Genomic DNA, 24456 nt, shown 5'->3' with positions numbered 1-24456 from the left:
AAGAAACATCACACTTTATTAAAGCCAAGACTGTATTTGTTGCAACCTCTTGAAACATCACTGCCATGTTAGCGTCAACACGGGTATTGGAAAAATTGGAATCCACCCATTCAGACAAGTCTAGGCTACTGAGTGGGTAGAAACCGGTGCAGCACCACCCGAGGCAGTTATCGATAATTACCCAGGATTCTTTGGTTCACTTTCACGTGAACTTCCGCCTTTCAGTTTTCTAACCAGCTTCTCGCTGCTGCGTCTAATGGAAGCTCGGAGCTTGCTAAAGGAGCCACTGCGCTTTAACGATCCAGTGCCGTCCTGAAAAAAAGGTGAAGAGACATGAAACTGCAGAGTATTATGAAACCAAAACCCATGCTATGGGCATGAACACACAGATGTACTGCCTCTAAACTTATCAGGTGAAGTTAACAACAACCTCCCTCCAGAATATTACCGAACCCACGTTTAGAGCAAACCAAAATATCACAGTGATAAGAGCATATCGGCCGCCCATTCTCTTTTCCTCCTAGTAATAGCATATGGCCCACTGACTGAAGTATCTAATTCATAATGCATAGTATGGCAATATCTGCAGCAACATAGTAAAACTGTACAAAAGTGATGGGCATTCAGAAACGTTGCGTTTGGAAACAGAAGAAAGAAAGTAGAAGAAGAGCAAAGCATTCTTGTTTTCCCATTTGACACATGGATAGATTTGTCCTGCAATGCAGGATTTCTGTTGTAAAACATTTGTTGACAGAGGATTGTGCTGGGCTGGACCCACTACCTCATATTGTTGATTTGTTAACCGAATCTTTGGTCAGAAAGATATTTCTCCTATGCATGGGGAAGCTCCAATTCAGATAAAGACTCACTCACATATAGAAATGCAGCCCTTTTCAAAAAGATCATAGCTGCATATTTAAATAACTAAACACTGTAAGAAAGGATTTTAAGCAGCCTGCATATTCTCTCCAGAGTCCCAGCTTGTTGGCTATCCCTGACCGTTTTAGAGGACATCAAAAACATGCTTTCCGCAAATTAAGTACCGCAAGGCAAAATATTTCCTGGAGTTCTGTTCCACATTCTACACACTACATCTGCGTTTTAATATCATCACCCCTCACTCCTTTTAAGAAACGACTTGAAGAACTAGAACATATTGTGAAGTTTGTAAAACCTATTAGAACTGTGGCTGTCACCAACATGCAGCAGCAAGATTTGGTGGCACTTCTTTCCAAATGTCCAGTATCTTCTGCTAGTGCTATATTGCCTACCCTAAAACAAGTAGGATGTTAATGCGAACCAAGAAGCCATGTTGGTTTTTCTGGTGCCATGTAACTGTAAAAAAAATACCCACAAATCCACAAAGCGTCCTCATGAAATGCGGGTAGATATGATGTGCCCTCAAGATACTTTTCTTCGGTGGGACACTGATTCCAACGTGCATGCTTTCTTCACAAAAGCAACACCTACCATTTTACATTCTTTTCCTATGCACTAGAACCTGGAAAATAATCATCCCCTTTGTTTTACAGTAAAGTATGTTAGACTGTGAGCTGCTTTTTTCTATGCTTTGGACATTTCTGTAAAGCTATCGCTGTTCTGGTTACTGCTAGCTTGCACAGCAGTCAATATCCATGCTGCTCATCTCTTATAGTCCCCAACAGCTTGAACCCACATTGAGTGTTCAGCTTTTCTAGTATTAGGCAATGCTTCTCTCACCACTTAGGTTATGTTCTGTTGTAGCTTGGGAGCTCTCATGATCCCCCGGGCTTCTGTGATCATCCTCTTGGAAAAGCAGTACACACCCGGCACACCTTTGGGGGAGTGGGGTGTTGGGTAGAATTTCCATCTGGTCTGTAATTCTCCCCACTTAGGGAGTCCGCTAGCACTTTTTACTTGACTATTGATTTTTTTTCCTGGGTGTTTGGGAACCTTTTTCCTCACTCATTCTTTTTCTGTGATTCTGGCAACCCTTTTGGTTAACTTTGATGGAGTCTGCTTTCCTCCATCTTTTTCTATGACATCTGTATTTTCCTATTGCAGGCCCAGCATCTTCTGTGCAGAGTTGCAGGCAGCTCCTTGAGCTTCCCTCTTTGGTTTTCATTTATATTCCTGTGATAACTTAATGTTGCAAGGATGGGGGGCTACTTTTCATCCCACCTATGCTTTTCTTTTGTGAGATCAGCCCACCACTTGTTGGCTGACCTGCACTCTTGGAGACACTCCAGCCTCTTACCTCGCACTTGCTTGTTGACCCCCCCCTTCCCCATTACTCTGCTTCTCTTAGCCCTGTGCACCTGGCCTCCTCTAGCACTCGTGGCCCTATCCTGACCCCCCCACCCCCAGTCCCATCCACCCTTGCACTCATCGTTATTGCACTTGCACAATCTGAATATCGCATGCCCTACTAACCGAAGTACATAACAGCGAAAAACACCGAAAACATGAATTAAATATATATGGGGTAGTGGCGTAAGTGGTTAACATGAGTCGGGATGGAGTTGCGGTGGCGTTATAAGGGTGGAAAAACAGGTGGTTTGAAAAGAAAAAGAAAATCAGTGTTATTATGGCCGCAATGAAATGTACCACTCTGTAATCCGGGTCGGTAAAATCACATAGGACCCTTCTGTCCTCCCTTTCTCTTGCCTTTTTGCGCCTTGAAACACTTGTGTACAGGTGCATTACAAATGACCAATACAATAAAAATAAAAATTATGTGGAGGGCTGAGGGGATACATAGTACTACTTTTCTCACTTCTCCTGTAACTTTCTAGTTAAAGTGGCAAGCATGAGTGGCTGGTGGCAGAGGATATTTTCTAACGATTTTTACACGCAGGCTGCTGTTGCAGCTGCATTAAAGGACACCTGGTTCACCATTGACCTAAACAGTGCCAGTCTTCCTTTTTCGCCAACTCAAGATGGCCAGCTTTTTCTTGAGCCTTCCTCTGCCGACCCGGGTGCGGAAGTCCTGCCCACTACTTTGTCTTCGACGGGCTCCCATTGGGAAGCCTGCCCGGAGGCGCTAGTGTGTCTGGAAGGACAGGAAGCTAGGAGGACACTTAAACTCCTCATGTCTTTATCCTCCAGTGTGTCTGCTTCGATCCAGTTCCAACGTGGGGCCGGAGTGTCCCCTTGGGATAGCCACCACCCAAAGTTTGAATGCTGTATGCTGATTGTCTGGGTTCCTGCATAAAACGTGAGGGTCTTGATGCTGAAGCCAGAGTCGACCACTGGAAGAAACATTCCAAAGAAGGACGTCTTTAGCCATCGCCACGCCTGCAAACCCTGAATACTCTGGGACCTCTGGCACTGCTGCAGTGCGTCGTCTCGTTGAGCGTGGTTTCGGCTGCAAACTTGTGGGCATCTTCCTGAACCTGCAGAGAATCCATCCTGATCGTAGAATTCCCCTCAGAAGAGTCAAGGACAGAGACAAGGAAGAAAGTCTGCCGAGTGACAACAGTCACTGCTCCAAAGCCTGTGTCAAGCCTCCACAACCAAGTGACGCGAAGATAGTCTGCTAGACATCCCTGTGACCAAGTCTAACCATCTGCTCACACCAAAAGTTCTTCATCCAGCCACCAAGCCAGATACCCGAACCAAAGCTGCTGTCGTCTTACCTTGGGGGCCCACCGGTGACATCGCTACTCTTTTTCATAGAAGGTACTGTCTAACTCCTGGGTACTCACCTAGGTAGTTTTTGTGTTGCTGTTCGCTCCTCCTGAGCTTCTTGAGTCACGATGGGGTGGATGACCCAACGTGTTCTCCCATGCCCAAGGACCACCATCCTAGGGCCTCAAATCCTTCAGAGGGCCTACTTAGTCCCCATGAATCAATCTGTGTTACTTACTTTGTAGGAAAATCTGTGCATTTGACAACTTTGACAGCGTCTGGCTTCATTTGTTCTGCCACCCACTGGTTACCGGTCCCCCAGTCCCCCCATCTGACTTCTGAGACTCTCATTCCCCAGATAGAGTTGGACTTCTAAAGATAAGGCTTTCCTAGAGTAAACTTACCAGTATTGCGAGTACAGTAATTGTTGGTTAATGTACCATTTGGAAATGTTAATGTTAAAGGATATTTATACCACACACTATCACCATCAGAGTGGTCTGCTGGCACTCTGGCGGATCTGAAAGTGAAGAGGGGGTAGGTTAGGGGCGTGTTAGTGGGGCAAAGTTTGGAGAGGAGCAAGGGAGCTGTGATGTGCTTTTTGGTGTACTATCCTGTCTGAATCCGTTGCGTGCTGTTGTGTGAAGGTCTGTGTGGTGTGTTTGTTGTTGTGGTGTGGTGAAGTGTATGCGGGTTGCTGCGGTTTAAGAAGTGTGGTTGTGTTTAGTTAGAGTGTGAGAGGTGTGTGAGAGTGGCAAGGTTTTTAGAGGTTTTTGTGGGTTGGTTGGTAGCTTTGTAATTCGGAAATATACCCACTCCTATTGTGTGTCTTTGGCGATTTAGAGATGGTTGTCTTCTTATCAGTGATTAGGATTCAGCATGATAAGGCGGTTTCTCATCTCTCTGTCATTATGTTAAGTTAGCTAGTCTTAGCAGTCTATCTTTGTATTTGGCCAGCCTCTCCATCCCAGCTTGTGGTCGGTCTAAACTATTCCTTTCGGATTGATCTGCATGTTACCTGCGCCCCTAACCTACGTCCTATCTGAGTGGGTGGGTGGTGGTTGTGTTTTTCTGTTAACCATGTTTGCTATTGTTCTATCGAGATGTGGTTGTTGCTCGTGTTCTATTCCACCTAGCATTGTCTCTTGTTCTTGTAGGAGTTTCCCTTAGTCGGTCCTGGGTGTTGACAGTGCCGTCATATATTCTGTCAACCAGTTCTTTATATTCCTGTTTGATTGTTTCAGTTGTTTCCGTCTGGTTCCGAGGTGTTGAAGAGACAGGTTTTTAGTAGTTTTTAAATTTTAGGTGGTCTTTGGTGTTTCTCATTTCTTTCGGGAGGTTGTTCCAGGTTTTTGCGGCTAGGTGTGAGAAAGAGGAGCCTCCTAGTTTTTTTTCTAACGTATGATATTGGTTCTAAGTGGATTTCATTGCTTGATCTGAGGAGTCTCGTTGGCTTGTAGATTGTTATTTTCTTTTGTAGGAACTCTGCTCCCTGTCCGTTGATTGCACTGTGTGTTATGCACATTGTTTTAAATGTGATACGATGTTTGATTGGGAGCCAATGTAACATTTTTAGCGCTGGAGTGATGTAATCTCGTCTTGACAGTTTCAAGAGGAGTCTAGCTGCTGCATTTTGGATGCGTTGTAGTTTCCTCAGGAGATGTTCCGGCATCCCTAGGTAGAGGCTGTTTGCGTAGTGTATTCTTGACATGATGAGGGCAACAATTGTCAGTGTTTTGTGGCTGAAGGAGAGGAAAGGTAGAATTCCTTTTGTTGAGTGAAGGAGGAAGAAGCATTTCTTAATTATTGCGTTTACTTGTGGTTCTAAGGTTAGAGCGTTGTCCATTAGTACTCCCAGGTTTTTTACTACCTTAGATGGTGTGTGCGCGGTTCCCAATTCAGTCGGCCAGGGAATGGGGGCGTTGTTCTCTTGGTTTTTGGATATAATCATGATTTCTGTCTTTCCTGGGTTGATTTTTACATTGTTGGCGTTCATCCAGTCATAGACTTCTTTTAGACATTCTACTAGAGTTGAGTGATCTGCTTGAGTGTCTTCGATTTTGTAGATAATTTGACTGTCGTCTGTGTAGTTGTAGCATGTAATGTTGATTTTTTTAAAAATATTGATTAACATCGTCTGGTAGATGTTGAAGTATAGTGTTGATAGTGAGGATCCATGTGGTACTCCACAGTCGAAAACTCGTGGAGTAGATTTGAAGGGTTTTATCCATACAGTTTCTGTTCGGTTTGCTAGGAATTATTTGATCCAGAGTAGTGGCATTTCCGTTTTACCTATATTTTCTAATCTTTTGATCAGGGTGTTATGGATAACTGTGTCGAAAGCAGCAGAGAGGTCGAGCAGAATCAGGGTCGAGGTTGTGTTGGAGTAAGCGTTTGTTTTTAGGTCGTTCCAGGTGGATAGCAGTGCTGATTCTGTTCCTCTTGCGGGTCTGAAGCCGACTTGTGCTTGGCCTAGCAGCTGGTGTTTTTCTACGTGTTCTTGGGTTAGTTTGTATACGTATGTTTCTAGGAGTTTTGCCGGGTAGTGAATGTTTGAAATTGGCCTGTAGTTGGAGAGGTCTTCAACGTTGCCACTTGTGTTCTTTAGAAGAGTTTTAATATATGCTGATTTGAAGGATCGTGGTACAGTCCATGTCGCAAGTGACGGATTCAAGAGATTTCTGTAATAGTCAGAAGGTCGTTCCTTGTGTGAGGATCGATTTGTAGATGTCAGGGGGGCAGGGATCCATGGGGGATCCTGCTTTCTTGCTATGATTTGACGAATGTCTCCACTGATATTTCTGAGAAGTTTTGGAGTTTGTACTCTGGCTCTTTGTCGGGTCCGGTTGGTTGAGACCTAACCTAAAACTACTCTTGTACTTCCCTGATTATCATCTAATGTTCTACTGTTTGAAATGGGTATTGCTACAGCAAATATCCATCCGTGTGAACTGTTTTTACTTGAGTTGGTATGAATTTAACATTGCCAATTATATATAATAAATATGCATATTTTAATATAACCACAGTGTGAAACATTTTAATTGTTTTTTTATAACGTCCTTAATACCCGAGTTTGTTTTCCGTGATTCAAACCTCTGTTGCTCTGCCTGGTCTTACTTCCAAGACCAACACATTTCCCCTGTGCTATCCTCCGTTCAGCTAATAAATAAACTAAATAAAATAAGTGCAAGTCTTTTACAGTCCTACCACAGGAGGACTTTAGTAAAACTCCCTAATGGAGGGTGTTGGAGGGGGGGGGCTTCTTTCCTTTCCTGTATAATACTGCTTGCATGTTAGACACATAGGTTAGACCACTGCACTAGTGGTACATAGATTTGCAAAAGCAGCAACATAGCGCAAACACTGTTGAACTACAGTAAAAGGACCAAACGCCAACTGACCAGACTTACTTTTCCTAGTATTAAGTTACCTAAATGTACTGACATGCCCAACCTTTCAGTCCCAACTACTTCCCAAGAAGGTTACTCCTCAGACACCAAACACCCCTAGTTTTGAATAAGATATTGGTGCATTATTGACTATTGAGTAATCAGTGCACGAAGTATATTGATAAATAGTCATCGGCACCTTGTTACTTTTCAGATCAATTTGACTTTTCCAGATCCTAAACCAGTGCTAAAGGAACACCCCAACAAGTTAGTAAAATGGAGAGAAAACAGATCTGAAACAGTAGAAAATCTAGACACCTGGTAATCTTTGCTTATTGAAATTCTGTGATAACGATCAGCATTCAAAATAATTGTTATAAAGGAAATGGAAGCTCCTTTGTGAAAATATCCCGGAGTGCTTTCAAAACCATACTCCAGAAATGTTCCCACTTTTATAGGACAAGAAGGCAATGCTGTTCCATTTTGTACTTTGAAGCACAAGTACAGGTTCTGCGTCATTCTGTCTTGTAATGGAGTAGTAGAATGTTGGTAGCCTAGCATTCTTTCATCTAATGCACATTTTATAAGATTGTTACAAAACGTAACATCGAGTCAATACCAACAAACCCTGTATTGAAAGCAAGGGTAATTGGGCCAATAGGAGAGCAAGCGACTGGCGGCAAGACGCCCTGATCATTATACCACAATTCCACTGTGTCCACCAACTAAAGAAGCCATTGTGTAAAAGGAGCGTGCAAATAGGATAATATACTGCGCTGCCAAGCAGACAACAGAGACACAGACGTGGGTCAGTTGGAATGAGTTTATTAGAAGTTAGAAAGACATAAGTATACACGCATTACTGAACACTCAAAGAGAAGAGATTAGTGGAGAAAAGCAGAATAGCAAACAGTTCACACAGACGATTCAGCTGTTCTATTTCTGAATAATCAAAGTTCAGCATGGACGTTCACCTCATTATACGTTTGTTAAATGGCGTATCAAGCACTTGCACCACATGCTTTACTTTTTAAATTCAGTGAAGGTCATCAGGTGACATGTTACATCCCAGCTCCCCTTTTAGTCATGGTGAATAACTAGCTATGGACATTGTTCCTAGTTAGCCATATACTATACAGTAACAGGTTGTAATAACACATTGTGCATGACTGGTTACATTTCGGAAAGGCTACAAATGTACAGGAATAAGAAAATTCAGGAAGGGGCCGGGGAGAAGGACGCCAGGTTACAGGAGTGTGCGGTAGCTGAGATGGTAGTCCTAGGGGCAGCTATAACACAGCAGTCAGAACCGGAGAGAGAGAGAGAGAAGGCAAAGCTTGCAGATGGTGCACGCTCGTCATGCAGAAGACAGTGTAAGACCCACACAAGGCATCTAGGCCTGCCGGACAGAAACGGAGAAAGAGAAAAAAAAAGAGAGAAAAAGAGATGAAACTGTTGGGAAAAACTCAACAGTTTTTTTTAATTTCCCCTGCATTTTCAAATTTTATGTCGACAGTATTTCTAGGTTGCCTGTTTCATTGCTGTTTATTCTACCTGTGCCACGCAATTATTCTAGTAAATTTGTATAATTTGCCCTTTATAATCTGGATATTCAAATAAATTGAATCCGACCCAATGTGCCCTTTAAAATGTACAAAATTAGTTTGGTCACCATTCCTTTGAGACAGTGAAGATTTAACATAATATACTGACATACTAGCAATAAAAGTAATTTTTAAAAATGTGTTCAGGAAAACACTTCTGGATTTGTTTTTCATTGCTAGAAAGAGCATGGCTCACTTTGGTAATCGGAAAAGCTACTTTCCCCTCCCCCAAACTGAATTGTTAAATAATTCTAAATAATTAACATTACTTGTATATTTCAAAAGCATCCGCCATGTTGCCTGGTCCCCAAGGCCATGGCTTTGCAATCTAAAAAGAATTCTACATGTGGTCTGCAAAGTACGGTCATCCGTTCATTGTGGAAGGAACAGCCCATGTTGGCTGCTCAGGAAGGTCCTGGCTTCTAAGTCCTTACCAGAGTCAGCATGTGGCCAGCTTAGAAAGGCGATGGCATGGACAACCTGAAAAGCATCCGCCATGTTGCCTGGTCCCCAAGGCCATGGCTTTGCAATCTAAAAAGAATTCTACGTGTGGTCTGCAAAGTACGGTCATCCGTTCATTGTGGAAGGAACAGCCCATGTTGGCTGCTCAGTAAGGTCCTGGCTTCCAAGTCCTTACCAGAGTCAGCATATGGCCAGCTTAGAAAGGCGATGGCATGGACAACCTGAAAAGGAACCGCCATGTCGCTGCCGGCAATACCATTCTGGCAACATGACTCCAGCTCAACAAGGCCATGGCTTTAACATCCTGATCAGAATAGATCACACTTGACCATGTTACATAATCAGTAAATGTGGGGGTGCACCTTTCTAGGTCATTCAACATATGTTGGTTCTTCTATATCCTTAAACGCATATGAGCACGGGACAGAAAGCTTGGGACTACTCCATGGGTGTTTCCGCTACACTACTCTAATATTTTACACCGTCAACAAGAGCAATTGCGTTTAGTGTTGGTGAAGAGGAAAAGCATCTCTGTCTATGCAATCCTGGAACCAAAGGCGTTTTGGTTCAGGAACTTTTGGCATGTACTCAATACAAACATTGACCTAGAAATACTGTCACTCAGGTTTTACTTTAACGTCCCATCACAGTACAGTACATCTGCATGCTTGTGATTTAAAGCAAATGGAAAGGCGATCTGGTTGGGTTTCACAAGGTGGACACGTACAGTCGTGCAAAGTGTTGCAGAAACAAAGGGAAGAGTACAGTACACAGTTCCAACACCCAGCAGACAGAAGTTACCTCAAGGTTCTGTAACAAGGACAGTCGCAAATTAGTGACAATTATGCTGATTGATTGTCTTGGCGTATGGCAGACCATAACAAGATGTGCAGAGGTGTGGGGGAGGGTTATGAAACAGGGAACATGGCTGAGGAAAAAGAATGTGAAAATGGCGATAGTCAGTAACATCTAAAAGGTGTGTTTAAACCTCTGGACAATTGTTGAAGATGTTAAGAGACAACAGGAAACTATTTAAATTTTCTCATGAATAATACAACATATTACTTTCTATGCAGTAGAAAAAACACCCACCATGATCACTGGCTCCCTGCCCTATGCACCTTCTATGGATGTTTATCCTGGCGTGGAGGCACGCGTAGCGTGTGTGGGCGGGCATCGCTTTAAGATTCCCCCCTTCCTTCACTGACAGTACTGCGCTACTGTATAACATGCCAAATCCAATGCTGGCACTGTACCGCTGTAAATCTCTCCCCTGTTCTTAAGCTGGGTATACGCTATAAGCAATTAAATATAATACAGTAAGTACTGCCACGTCCTGTGACATCACAGATGGGTTAACAGGCATGCAATGCCACTGTGGTTTGCCTGGTACCACCACTTGAGCGTTCCTTCTGGGAGAAACCTGCTGCTGCCTAGGTGGACAAAGGCAATGTACCAACGCTCATGAAAAATGTTTCTTTCTACTGCAAGAAAGTGGCTACAATCTTCTATGCACAGGGTTACTCTTTTTGAAAAGGGGCACTATAAGGCGGTTGTATGGACAACTAGCAAAACTGGTCAGTGTGGAAAACACAAAATGGACACTGAAACTTTCATACCAGCAGTCACATGGAGTTAGCTTCTATTTTGTTCATCATGCTGCGTGCTGGGAAGCCCCATCTCCCACCGTTAAGAAAGCCCATCCAGGTAACAAATGGATACAAAGGGTTTTCATCATTAATGGATTCTCAGCTACAGGTTAAATGAGGACCTGGTTAGCAAGTGGAAAGTTACACACTAAGTTATAACATGCTGGGTAATGTAGAATTAGTCTTTTCCATCCTCAAAATTCATGTCGTCCCACCCTAAGAATGATTAAGACATGTTTCATTGAAGTCTGCTTTGAAAGAAAGGCACCCGGCACAGCTCCAATTTAGGGTGCAGTGGAGTGGGTACTTGATCAGACGCAACCTCTCATGCAGAGGCAGTTTCTTGGGAGTGTTATGAAGACGGAAATGAACTGCTGCATTTTGGCTTTAGATCTTGGTATGCAGTAGGTCAATGGTCTTTAGAAATATGCCATGGCGATTTCACCAGGAACCATACAGATCTTTTCTTCTGTACTAGCTAGCTTATTTCATTATCCAAATCCACTCATTTCCAAAACACATGTTCCTTCCTAATTTATAAGTGATTTATAAGGCACTGCATTTCATTAGCAGTTGCTTCCACCCACCAACAGGCCAACATGTGGCCATCACAGCCAACAGGTGCTGATCTACTGAAGGGAAAGGTTAAGTCAGCTAGAGCTCTCAGTCTTTGTATGCCACCAAAGACTTGGCAAGGTGAGAACTTTTACAACCGCATCTAAACATTCCTGAAAGTTAAAAGAAAAGGGAGCTCACCCAGGTATCCGGAAAAAGGGGTTGAATGTGCACTCAAAAGGTGGAATTAATGTTCACTGTGTACACAAGCGCCCAAAAGAAGTATTCATTGTGTATCCAAAGTCTGCGTTTAGGGTTATTTATATTCGAAATCTGGTAAGAAGGGTAGCTTGTGTATCCAAAAACCATGAAGTGTTGTTTGTGTAAATAGAAGCTATGAAGAGGGGTACCCATATGTCCGTTCCCTTTTTCCTCCATGGGATGTTATCCCGAAAACGGTACAGGTCCGGAACATGAGGCAAAGCATGGCTAAAGATCAAAAACAATTGGGTCCATGCATGCCTGTCCACACCTTGCACGACCCTCCCTTGTGCATGCTCCCAGCTCCAAACGTCCATCCCCTTTCCCCTTGTGGACGGACTGCCAGTCAGCAGCTGCGCATCTTTCTACGAACAAATCCTGCCTCATGCTTCAAGGTGTAGGGCTGCACACTTTAAGTTTGAAATGTTTAGGGTCGGACTCTTTTTGGACCAGCTACAGGCTCAGATACATTCCCACTTGGAGCACTTAACTAATGGCTATGTTGCTGGAAGAAGCTTTTCAGCATCATCCACTGAAACAGCTCATGGAAGACGTCAACTACAAAAAGGTAAGTGAACCTTTGCTCATATAGGCACCACAGCAGAGTAAATGTCTCGCCGGACTGAGCTGGGTCCGCAGATCCCTCTACTGTAGTGTGAGGCTCACAACAGCAGTGTAAACCGGCAGGGGCCCGATACTGGGCGTGCTCCACAGGTGCTGCTTCATCAGCCTTCTACTGACTGCTAAACTGAGCTGTCCAGCAGGGCTTCTGCTAAATCAAGGCAATCAGCAGGGATCAAACCAGATGGCCATTCAGAAAATGGGGTTAAGCCAATTACTAAGACTAACAGATGCTGCTCAGCCACTATCCTGCTGCAAAACTCTTGCAACAAGGTGTAGGCATGGTGGACTAATGTGCAAATCTGTTAACGCATCAAACAAACCGGCATACCTCTCCAGCCCAATGTGACGACGTCGCCAAAACAGGGTGGGTTGTGGCACACGACACTTCATAACAGCAACCGTTTGGAAAAGAGGCACTAAAGTCACAGCTCCCACAAAAGAAAACATGCGTAGATAGGGCCTAATACACTGGCACAATCTGCGTTTGCAGCACCTCCAGCCCATAACAGGGTTTCCGCTTCCACAGCAACTACTACCCACACAATTTACACACAAAAATCAGTAGAACGTTGATGAAAGGTATACTATATTAAGGCAGGGTAATTCTAATGCCTTCTTAGCAGCCCGTAACTTAATATTACTAAGCTTTTTAATGCTTTGCACTTTCCTTTTCTCCTCACACCTCTGATGTGTCTAAGAAGTCAAACTACCAACTGCACCTCCGCTGAGGTATTCTTCCTTTCCTCTCCTTTCCCCAGAAGCTCACATCTCTAGAGCTCTAGTTCTCTCTAGGCTGGACTACTGCAACAGCCTCTTTCTAAATCTGCCTGCTTCAACTCTACACCCTCTGCAACTCATCCAGAACAGGACTGCCAGACTTGTCCTTGGCCTCAAGCCCAGGGATTGTATCTCTCCAGCACTGAAATCTCTGCATTGGCTCCCAGTGGCTGCAAGGATCAAGTTCAAGACCCCCTGCTTTGTCCACAAGGCCTTCTGGGGCCTGGGTCCTCAATACCTCCAACTCTCTCTTCGTAAATACTGTCCTACTTGGTCTCTTCGCTCCACCACCCTCAACTGCCTCAGGGTCAGTCGATTCTCCAAGCAACGAGTTGGTGGTAGATCTCTTTCTTCGGCTGGGGCCTCCCGCTGGAACAGCCACCCTGCCTCTCTGAAACTTGAAGAGAACCCTCTCCGGTTCCGGAAGCACCTCAACACCTTCCTCTTTGCTTCTGCCTTCTCTCTTCCTCTCCCCTGCAGAATTCCTGTCTGAAACTGCACTTGTCACCAGACTACCCTCTGATTTCAGGGCCACGTCTCTGACCTCCCAGTTGCACACCTGCACTGCCTCCCGGGAACCCTTGCACTTCGGTCTGTATCTGTAATCCTACAGTTCCCCCGACCTGCACTTTTGGGACACCTGCTATCTCCACTTACCCTTGCACCTGCCACCTGCTGTCCGCACTTCGTTATTGTTTTGATCCCATGTACAGCACTACCCCTTCCCCTTTCCCCTGGCTCTCCCCTCACCCCTCCACTGCACTTGTGCGATCCCATTGCCACTTGGCCTAGTAAGATCGTTGTCTCTGTCCTCCCTCTGTTCCCCCTTCCTTGACTCGTCACGCCTTGAAACACTTGTGTATAGGCGCGTTACAAATGCCATATCATATCACCTGGAACACAGGAGACTTTTCTGGCCACTACCGTGGATGCAAAAAACTTTGCAGATGCTAGAGTCAGCGGCTAAAAGGGATGTCCATAGGTCTACATTTAAAAAGAAATGTGTGGGTGAAGAGTACAAGGCTACTATTGAAAGCCCGGGGGAAAGTGGGATCTCAATTTAATGGGCTCCAGCTATTTCACTGAACCACTGATGAGTTGAGAAAAGAAGAAGCCACCATGCCCATTGCTAAATGTCTTAAAGCCATCATCCCTAAACACACAAACAAATCTTTGCATGCTTTCTGGTCAGGGTTCCAGACGAGAACACATGACCGATGAGACTTGTGAGATGTTGTATTTGTTGGCTGTTTTAAGCATTATTGTTCGCCAGGAAGGCCTCTTGGCACCATGGAGAAAGGTGTGCAGAAGATCGGGTCACTTGATAAATAGCCAGATTATGGTCAAAACAAAATACTCTAAAGGATTTTTCTCATTCCTTAAATCTGGTGGGAGGCTGTTCCAGAATTTGGGGGTAGGACAGAGAAAGCTTGGCCTTCCATTTTGGCCCCCAAAGTTCGGAATGATGAGAGATTTTCTTTCCCCAGGTTGTCTTTCTGGATGTGACGTTTCTGAGACAGAGACCTACTCTTCCCATAACCTGGTCTATGCAGCAGATACATGGACTTAACAATGACTTGTTGCTGGTCACGAAGTCAGAGCAATGATCCTAGGCATGATCACATTTCTTCAATACAAGCAAGAACATCCGTGCTGCATACTGCACCGTGTGTAGTTTGATCAGTACGTTAGTGGGAAGACCCAAGTAGATGCTATTGCCAAAATCAAGGCTACGGGATTAAGAAAAAGAGATGATGATGTTGATCTAATGAGCTAAAGCCAGAGGGTGAGGAACTGCTTTAGCTTTCTCATTTAAAAACACAGGATTTGCCCACTGAGGAAACCTGCTATTTTAATTTTAGTCCATGGTGGCCAGACTGCTCACTGGCAGTCAAGGTTCTGGGCAATTGCAAAATCTTTTGGGCCAGAAGATAGCATCTGACGAACTGAGTTTTGAATGAATGGGGCCAATTCTGCCATTTTGTTAGGGTTAATCTGCGTGTCTATCCAACCTATATCGAAGGCTCGGCAGACCTTTCGCATATTGCCTGTCATCTTTTCATTTCCCCAATAGCTTTATGTACACCTGAGTACTGTCAGCATAGTTTTAAAAATAGGCTTGCATTCATAGGCAACACGAAGGAAGAGCCAACATACGACCAATAGGTTCTTTTTATCCTCTTCAACCACAAACCAGACCCTCAGAAATTGCCACCCTAACGCCCAAGGTGCACACACATCAATCGGGGCAGATTAGTTAAACTTCATCTGACTTGGGGAGCAATTTCTGAAGACTAAGGGATATCATTTCTGTAGGCCCCGGGGGCTTCCAGCTCCCACTTCACCCCATGCCATCACCACAATCCCCACCACAACCTTCATTATCTCTCTTTGAAGATTGCATGATTGCTTCAAATACGAGCAATACAGAGAGTTCCTGCTTTGAAGGTTCTCTAACGGTTTAATTCCCACTTATTTGTGGTCCCAAAAATAAAAGCAGGTTTGACTTTTCAGATTGTGTGTGCATTTTGCATATAGCTTCAACATCGCAAAAACCTGTGACCTGCAGCCTTGACTCAATGCTTCCAAATTCAAGGTGCTACCATTTCGCTTCTGTTCTTCCTCCAGAGTGTGTCCTAAGATTATGGTGTTGCTGACAACCCGAGTGTGCCATGGGGAATCTATATTTAACTATAACTTGTTCATTAAGGCTTCCAGCCTGTCCTATGCCTCAATTTCCCTTCACACAAGCTTAGATCAAAGGCGTTCACATTTGGGCCTTCCGGGGAGTGCCAGAAAGCCAACCCAGTTCCAACACTATTCATTACATTGTTCTCATTTGGGGCATCTTTCAGGGTAGATCCTTTGCTCCAGAAGACAGAACCCATGCTCACAAACAACAAGTTTGCAAATGTTACATGCCTCCGTGGTGACAGCTCTCACTTGCCAGAGGATGCTTAATTCAATGTCTTCAAGTGTCCTAGTAGTGCTACATGCCAGGCTGAACATGGGAGGAATTCAGCTGCACCTGCATGCCAGCTGAAACCAGGCAACAGACAGATCAGATCCTGGTCCAAAAGCAAGTCAAGAGAAAGAGATCTTTTGTTGGATGAAAAAAGAGTAACTCCTAAGGCGATTGCATCATTTTGCACGCAACATGCCTCGATCTTCATAGCAAAGGATTCTTAACTTTGCAATTGAGGAACAACCATGGGGTACTTACATGGGGTCTCTCATGGCAAGTGCAAATCTTAAATTGATGGTAGTTTTCATCTTGAAGGCTAAGAGAAACAGCCTATCCTTCATAGAAGCCACTCAAACTGCAGCTAGGTCATACAGCAGGATAGGCGAGTGATTTCTGGAACGGATGCAGAGGAAATTCCTGATTGGGGAAACCCCCTCTGTCAAAGTGGCAGGACTGGAAATTGATTAGCTGAATCCAGGGCCGTGCAGAAGGTAGGAAGAAAATAGATGAGCTGGACTGTCCACAAAAGACCCTCCAACACGTTTTCCAGTCCGCCGCCTTGTTGGTGACCTCTTGTGGCAGGCGTCTCAGGAAGAACTCCAACCCTTACGCCCAGCATCCCAAGATGTTGACGCCAAACATTGCGACCATGCCACCTCAGGAGATTTGAAATGGAAGTTAGAGGGTAAATCAGGACAACCTGGAACAAGGAGCTTACACCTCGAAGTCACTCCCACATTCTCGTCTCACATGCCTTTTTTACTTTTCATTCAGGGTTTGAGAGTACTGGATTATTTCTGGACAATACCACACCAATGTTGCGTTGTACTGCAGCAAACAGGGGAACAAGGTCTGCAGTCCTCCGTCCTCCAACTGTTGGATTGGGCCATAGAAATAAAATGTTCCCAATCACAACTCATCTTACAAGATATTTGAATTTAAGGGTGAACCCTGTAAGCAAACTCACACAGGCTCCCCAATAAAAAACGGAACTGTCTTCATGCATATTAAGGCACATTTGTGAGCCTCAGGACCACCTTCCACTCTTGGAACTATATGCAACACAGTAAAATAAACATTTCTAACCATATACATGATCTTGGAAGCAGATGGGACAGAGTCCAAAGGAGATGTATTTCTTCTTCCTCGGGGCAGGGATTCATCAGGGCGGTGGGGGATGGTTGAGACCATATAGTCCCTTTCTCCTTTCCCTTGAATGCCAAAGAATTTGTATTCCCTTCCTCCTTTCCCTCGAATTACAAAGTTTTTGCAGAAACTGAAGTGCAGTCCGAATTGTCATGTGATATTGGTGGCTCCAATTTGGCCAAACATGTTCTGGTAACTTGGATCTGTTGTAGCTATATAAGTAGATCCGCTGATACCACTTACAATGGAGAAGGATCTTCTATCGCAGTGAAGAGTGATTCTTCAACATCCCCACAAGCAATGTCATTAGCAGAAATATCCCTGAAGACCTGATTTATGGGCCATTATGACTTTGATTAAGGCGGGTAGAAAAATATTCTATCAAAACCCATTATGTCATCATAGAAGATTATGCCCCTGGGACATCAATCCTTTCCAGAGTCTTGTAGACGAGTTTCTAACATGCATGTTTGACCTAGCCAAGATTGTTATCCGTTTGGACTCTTGAATGACATATGTATCCGTTTTAAGCAGCTATTGGGAATTGGAGTAGAACAATCTTTCCTTGGATAATCCACCGATAAAAAAGAACCCACATCGGTCATGAGATTTTAGTATAGTGCTTTCAGATGTTGTACCCACATCCTTCAATCCATGGGTTAAACAGACATGAACATTGTGTAAATGATAACAGCTTTTTTTAGTGCAAACTTCTGGTTCCATTCCTAATTTTCAAGAAGTATGAACTGGTTCAATGTGTGCACCAAATATTTCATACCAAATGTGATAATTTAATTCCACCTAGATCGACAAAAATCATTCCTCCATTTTTTTTCAAATCTGAAGCAGAACGATCCCTTCACAATCTTGATGTTAAGAAAGTGTTGAATTTGTATGTAGAAAGGATCAGGAAAATCAGATCCATGTCTCATTTATTTGTAACTCATATGGGCACAACACCCAGGACAAAAGAGGCAACATCCACTATTGCTTGCTGAATAGTCAACTGTACTCTGCAGAACTACTCAATAGCAATACATGGCTTCTACCTGGTGGGAGAAACCACCACCACCTCCTTTAAGTACTTTTTCAGGAGGATATGAGACAATGGAAGATATGGGACAACTATGAAGGGCTAGACAATCCAGCGCAAAGAAAAGGAAGTGGACTTCAACCTTCAGTCTACTAGAGGTACCAGTCATACCAGTGAGATATAGATCAGTTGAACAAGAGAGGTGGAAGGCAGGCAACCAGATTCTGCTGCAGAGAGTGGTTGTGACCAAGAATCCCAGACCGAGACCTGAAGGTATGGGCTATTTTGGAAGTTGAAACCATATGCAGAGGCAGAAGTTGGCCCATATGCAGAGGCAGAGAAGATCCATACCACCACAACAGAAAATACGACTCGTCAAAGGCAAATGCCATACAGAAGCAAAGTGGTGGAGGGAAAGCCAATCACTAGAGGTGAGCCAGACAAACCCCACTTCCTAATTCACATAATCAACTGCTAGAGAACATGCAGTCAAGAGGAGTTGGTGCGGGTCTAACAAAACACGCCATTGAGAAGCCTGTGCATTTAGAGCGAGCAACCCAGAGAAACGTAAGCGAGGGAACTGAGGGCAAAGGAGTATAGCCGACACATCTAGTCATGGGAGCCTGACCTGAAGCACCTTGGCAGGTATTGCTAGGAAAAACCTTTCCTAACCAACATGGCATGGTACCTTTCAAATCTTAAAACTTTTAAATATTGATAAAAGAAGATATGAAAGGGATTTGCTTGAAGGGCAAAGTGTGTCACTTTTTACATTTTAAAATCTACATCTTTCACAGGACTTACTGTTTTTACCAATTAAAGAAAACCTCCCAGTGTCTGCTGGTATCAGAGATTCACAATAGAATGACGCTGTATGAGAGGGTGGCATGAAAGGTGAATACGTGGTGGTTACACCTACTTTGCTGCTGCCTTTTAGGAACTATAAAATGGCCTACAGGCTACAATAAGTAATACAAGAAAACGCCAGGACCCTCAATCAGCATTAAGGTGCTCAGTGTAAATATGAGGCCATATAGGACCTTCTTTGTTGTACCGATTCACAAAAAGCTCAGATTTTCTTGTCATTGCATTTCAAGAATAATCTATTCTTGAGTGCCCAAAATCAAGTATTTCTCTTCACTTAGGGTCTAATTCACAAAGTTACCAATAGCAACTCAAACTTACTCTTGATTTACACTTCGAGAAAGACAACTTGATGCACAACTTACTTATGTAAGGGGAAGAGTAAGCCAAGCTGCAGAGTTACCTGTAACTTCTTTATGATTTGAACATTTACACCTGGAATAACTCATAGTTTCCCCTGCTAATGTCTTTGTGAATCAGCCCCTCGTCGTTAATCTGTTTCTGAAAGCTTTCTGTGAATTGGTTACACACTGCAGGAGATTCTTGTATAGCAGAGTATCTGTATTCAGTTTAATGGCGAGGTCTGGCATTGCTATTATTCGTAGACTGTGTACTGTACTTACCCCATTCCATTCTACGCTCATACTCACTTCCTCCCCTCCATCTGGGCCGCTCTCGTACTTAACCACATCTAGGCTTTCTCGGCTTCGCCTTTTCTCAATGCTTTCAGGGTCATTAAGCACGTCCGCAACTCGCTGTTTGTGCACATTGTCCAGACCCTGTGAACCAGGCAAAAGCATACATTACCAGACTCCATTATTTCAAAGTGGTTCAGCTTCAGTTCAGGCATCACAACCAACTAACAATTTCTGTTCTAATGGTTAGGATGCCAAAATAACACAATTGTCAAACAACTACACCTGCAGCCTCATCAAAACAAAAAGAAAAAACGGATAAATGTATTGTTACATATTTAACATTTATCATAGCTCCAAAGCTGCAGTGGTACAATTAGCACGCAGGCCCATGGCTCCTGCCAGACGGATTTAAGTTTACACTGAAGACCGCATGTTGAAGAATCGAAGGTGCGATAGCCACCATAATTTCAGTGGTGGGCTCTAGGTTACGTTCACAATTTAGAGAGTGTCACAGGAAGAATATGGCATGTCCACAACTCAGGAGCTACACTGCCCATCTTATCTTGAATCTGCCTTCTGTTTTTCACATTTTTGATCATCACTGAATTGCTATTTTCTGGCAGAGTCAATCTAACATTATCTGCATTATTTAATACCTTGCCGATCTGTACTCCCCATTCCAACTTTCTCCCATTACGTTTTCATGTCCCCTATTTCTGAGTTCAACTGCCTGACCTCCTTCTCCCTATGCCCACTATCAATGCCATGGCACCTTGTTGCCTTTGTTATAATTGTCTTCCTCCAGGTACCTGTTTCAACAGCCTCTCTTTAAAGCTAAAAACGAAATCTGCCCGCTTCCCATATATTTTATGGTCAATAAGCTCATTCATCTTTAATCATTTCAAATGTGCAGCATGCTTGAAATGTCTTAAAGAATTGTGGATACAAATTAAATCAAAGCAAATAAATAAAATCGATCAATACAAAAAAAACAGTATGAGCAATTGTCAAATAGTCATACATTTCAATTATTCTAAACTTACAAATACCGTTATACCACAATCGCCTGTAATTTCATTAGAGATATTAAGCTTATGTCATCTTGGGTGCAATTATATGATAAGAGTCATTTATAACGTGCCTGTACATAAGTGTTTCTAGGCGCAACAAGACCAGGAATGGGAAAACAAAGGGGAACAAAACAACGATCTTACTAGGTCTTGTGTCATTCAGATCGTGCAAGGGAGAGGAGAAGCGCCATGGGGAGGAAAAGGGAAAAGTGCAATAAGCAAAGCTCAAGTAAGTACCGATGGGGTGGCCGGTTCATGTAAGTGCAAGGAGATAGGGGACTGTAGGGTTGCAGGTGCAGTCCCTAGAGCGCGGTAGGCCCGGAGGCAGCGCATGGGGCTACTGGTCGTGAAGGAGCCTGGTCCCCATAAGGTTCAGAGGGAGGCCAGATAACCAGTTTGTGTAGCAGACAAGAACATCAGTAGGTCTCATTACCAGTTCACATGTCTGCCCTTCGGACTAAATTCTGCACCCAGGGTGTTCAGAAAATTCTGGGAACAGTGGCAGCTTAGCTTCGGTTAAGGACAGTGCATCTATATCCTTACCTAGACAAATGGCTCCTTAAGGCCCTGTGTCTGGAGGAATCGCTACAAAAGATGCAATTAACATGCCACGCTCTTTTCAACCTAGGGTTTTTCATAAATGTGGCACAATCCAAACTCATCCCTTCGCAAAGGATAACATTTCTAAGAGCAGTGATAGATAAGACTCTACAGAAAGCCTTCCCTCCCCCAGAAAGGGTGGGACCAATTCAGCAAGTCATCTTGATGTTCCAAACACATCAGGTTGTAAAAGCACGGTGGTTTCAAAGACTCTTGGGACTAATGGCCTTTTGTATAAATCTAGTTCCCTTTGTAAGGCTCCATATGATAACAGTTCAGTGGGATCTTGCCTGCAACTGGAACCAACTGTTGCATTCTCAAGAAATTCAAATTCCAAAGCAAGTTCAGGACTCACTAATCTGGTGAAACTCCCCAGAGAACCTGTTAATCGGGTCTCCTTTTCAACCTCCCCATCGCCAAATAGTTATTGCAACAGGCACATACGAGTACGTTTGGGCAGCCCATTGTCAAAGTCTTACCACACATGGCCTTTGGTCTTTTCAAGAAAAAAGGGACCACATAAATGTCCTGGAACTAAGAGTCATATTTTTCGCTTTAAAATCATTTCTTCCCTCCCTTCAAGGAAAGGTGGTGTAAATTATCAGACAATACCACTTCAATGTTCTATGTCAACAAGCAGGGGGGTACTAATTTCCGTCAGGTTTCCTGGTAGATGGAGACAGTAATCTTACATTTCATACACTTTCCTGTAGACTTTGATTTAAAGCTGGAAGATGTGTGATCATTTCTTCAATCTAAAGTTAAGTGATGCACTGTTGAAGAAATAATGATTGTCTGTTTAAAAATAAATGTAAACAGTTTGCTTAAATAGTATTTAGTTGATTATGCTCTTTCTAGCCAATTACTTTTTCTGTTAGGGAAGTTCCTTCCAACTCGCATGATCTCTCTGAGGCTGAACAGTGTTATTTTCTAAACGTGTGCGCAGAGGAGAGATCAAGTAAGATGAGGACACAGGGGTGTTGGAATCGAGGTTGGAGAGCAGTTCTTCACGGATGTTCAGGAGAGCAGTTTCCGTGCTTCTGGCAGCTCTGAAGCCAGACTGATGTCATGGAGACAACCAACAGATTCAGTGTGAAGATTAAGCTGGGAGATGGCTAGCTTTTCCAGGAGTTTGTCCAGGGAAGGAGTGATAGAAATTGGACGATAGTTAGCCGGGCAGGAAGGGTCGGCAGAGGGTTTCTTAAGAAGTGGGTGCACAAGGGAGTGCACAAGGGGGAGGGGAAGACTCCAGTGGCGAAGGAGTGGTTGTAGAAATCAGCCAGAGCAGGAGCCAGGGTGTCAATGTGGTCCTTGATAGTTTTAGATGAACAGGGATGACCCTGTTTTGACAAGGTTTTCATAGATCAGACTTGTCTAGCAACCTCATCAGGGGAGAAAAGAGGAAAGAATGAGAAAGAGGGTGGAGGAGTGGCTGAAGGAGGGTCAGCATACACAGACGGAGAGGGGGGAGGAGAGGGTGGACAGGATGTCCTGGGTTTTTGAGATAAAGTGAGAGGCAAGGGCATTGCAAAGAGCCTGGGAGGCAACAGGAGCGGTAGAGACTGCAGCAGGGTTGGCCAGCTCCTTGCAGATTTTAAAAGAGTTCGACCGAGTTGTTAGATGCCGCAGAGACGGGCTTGAATGTGGACTCTCTTTGGTGAGGACAGAGAGTCAGTATTGCCTTTGGAGCAGGCGACATTCTAGTTTGTCAGAGGATGAACAAGAAGCCCTCCATTTCCTCTCAGCCGCACTACACTAACGTTTAAGTGGAGCTAGGTCGGAGTCATACCAGGAATTGCACTTGGCTTTGGACTTCAAACGGATCCTCAGGAAAGGGGCAAGAGCATCAAGAGTATCAGAAATAGAAGAGTAGAGACAGGGCTGTGTCAGGATGCGAGTGAGCCAGAGGTGGAGGGAGGGGGGGATGGGGTGGCGGCGAAGGCCTCAACTGACACACGCTTCATGGGCCGGATGTCCGAGAAGGCAGGTGGCAATGTTGGGGTAGGCTTGGCCTGGGGGGGGAAGAGAGGGAGAGATGACAGGAGAGGAGGGTATGATCGCTCCAAGATAGAGGAGGGTCAGAGGGATGGAGAGGGGGAGGTCAGAGGAGATCAAGACATTGAGTGTGTGCCCTGCAGAGTGAGTCGGGCCAGAGGGGAGGATGGACAGGGAGAGGGAGTTGCAGAGGTCACGGAAGAGTAAAGAGGAGGAACAAGAGAGTCTAGATGGATATTGAGGTCACAGAGGAGGAGAAGTTGAGTGGAAGAGGCCAGGAGGGAGGAGAGGTCCGCCCACTCAGAGAGAAATTAGGTGATTTCACCAGGAGGCAGGTAGATAGCCACGGTAAGAGAATGGCTAGGACAGAGAGGGAGCCTACAGACAAGGCATTCAAAAGAGGAGTAGGTCTGAGTGGGAATGATTGAGGCAGGAATCCACTCAGGAAAGATCAGGGCTACCTCCCTCACCCCCCACCAGACCGGGAGGATCTGGGTGCGGAGAGGATCTTGTAGCCATCAGGGAGGAGAGTGTCATAGCTCGTGACAGAGCTGGCTACGAACCATGATGACCAAGGACATCAAGGTCTAGTTCTTCAAGGAGGTGGCAGACGTCAGAGGAGTGTTTAACAGCAGAGTGAGTGTGGCAAGATGAAGAAGGTTGCCAGACTTAAAGACCTTCCAGGGAGGGGTACGGATCAGAGGTACGCCCTGCGGAGGGGAAGGAGCGCTAGGAGGGGCAGAGGAGGAGGAGAGAGAGAGAGGGCAAGGAGGGGACAGCAGGAGATGAGAGGAAATTGATAAGGCAAGGGAAGCGCCTATCAAAGAGGAGGAGATGGCTTGAGGGCCTTGGAGCATGACAGTGCCATTAAGTTGGACATTAATCATGACTTTAAAGGAGTCGAAGGAAGCCATGAGAACTTCCCAGCAAGTGCCACCATTAATGGGAGAGGCGGAGATAGGACAGAGCACAGAGATCATATGAAGATTCCATAGATCTGGTGAAGGAACGACAAAGAGGATGTCGGTGAGGGTCTATCTGGAGGAAGCGTTGGAGTAGGTGTCGGCGATAGGAAGACCGGGGTGGGAGGCCAAGATATCCATTTTGAACTTGTTTGTGCCAGATTTAGTGCGCCCTAAAGAAAGAACTAGGTTTAGTCCACGATTTATTGGACTATGCGAAATAGAGAAAGTGGTTAACCCAGTTACAGTA

The 24456-nt window shown here is 44.5% G+C and overlaps 1 protein-coding gene across 16 annotated transcripts in view; it reads right to left on the bottom strand.

Annotated features, from left to right (window-relative positions):
* KLC1 (kinesin light chain 1) overlaps positions 1-24456 on the bottom strand; it is a 469931-nt gene that overhangs the window by 58327 nt on the left and 387148 nt on the right. For 10 of the 16 annotated variants that reach the window (XM_069638170.1, XM_069638175.1, XM_069638166.1 and 7 more), the window contains 2 exons: positions 19565-19720; positions 182-312 (listed from right to left, as the gene is read on the bottom strand). In XM_069638170.1, the coding sequence (XP_069494271.1) occupies positions 182-312; positions 19565-19720 (287 nt within the window). Of the gene's footprint in view, positions 1-181; positions 313-7810; positions 8401-9868; positions 9996-19564; positions 19721-24456 lie in introns of those variants that run through there. The other 6 variants (XM_069638172.1, XM_069638169.1, XM_069638171.1 and 3 more) reach the window with 4 other exon arrangements.

This window comes from Ambystoma mexicanum, chromosome 14 (genome assembly GCF_040938575.1).
Source record: "Ambystoma mexicanum isolate Mex_15411 chromosome 14, UKY_AmexF1_1, whole genome shotgun sequence".
Taxonomy (NCBI): Eukaryota; Metazoa; Chordata; class Amphibia; order Caudata; family Ambystomatidae; genus Ambystoma; species Ambystoma mexicanum.
The sequence above is the reverse complement of the archived record's forward strand: the minus strand, read 5'-3'. Positions and strand labels throughout refer to the sequence as shown.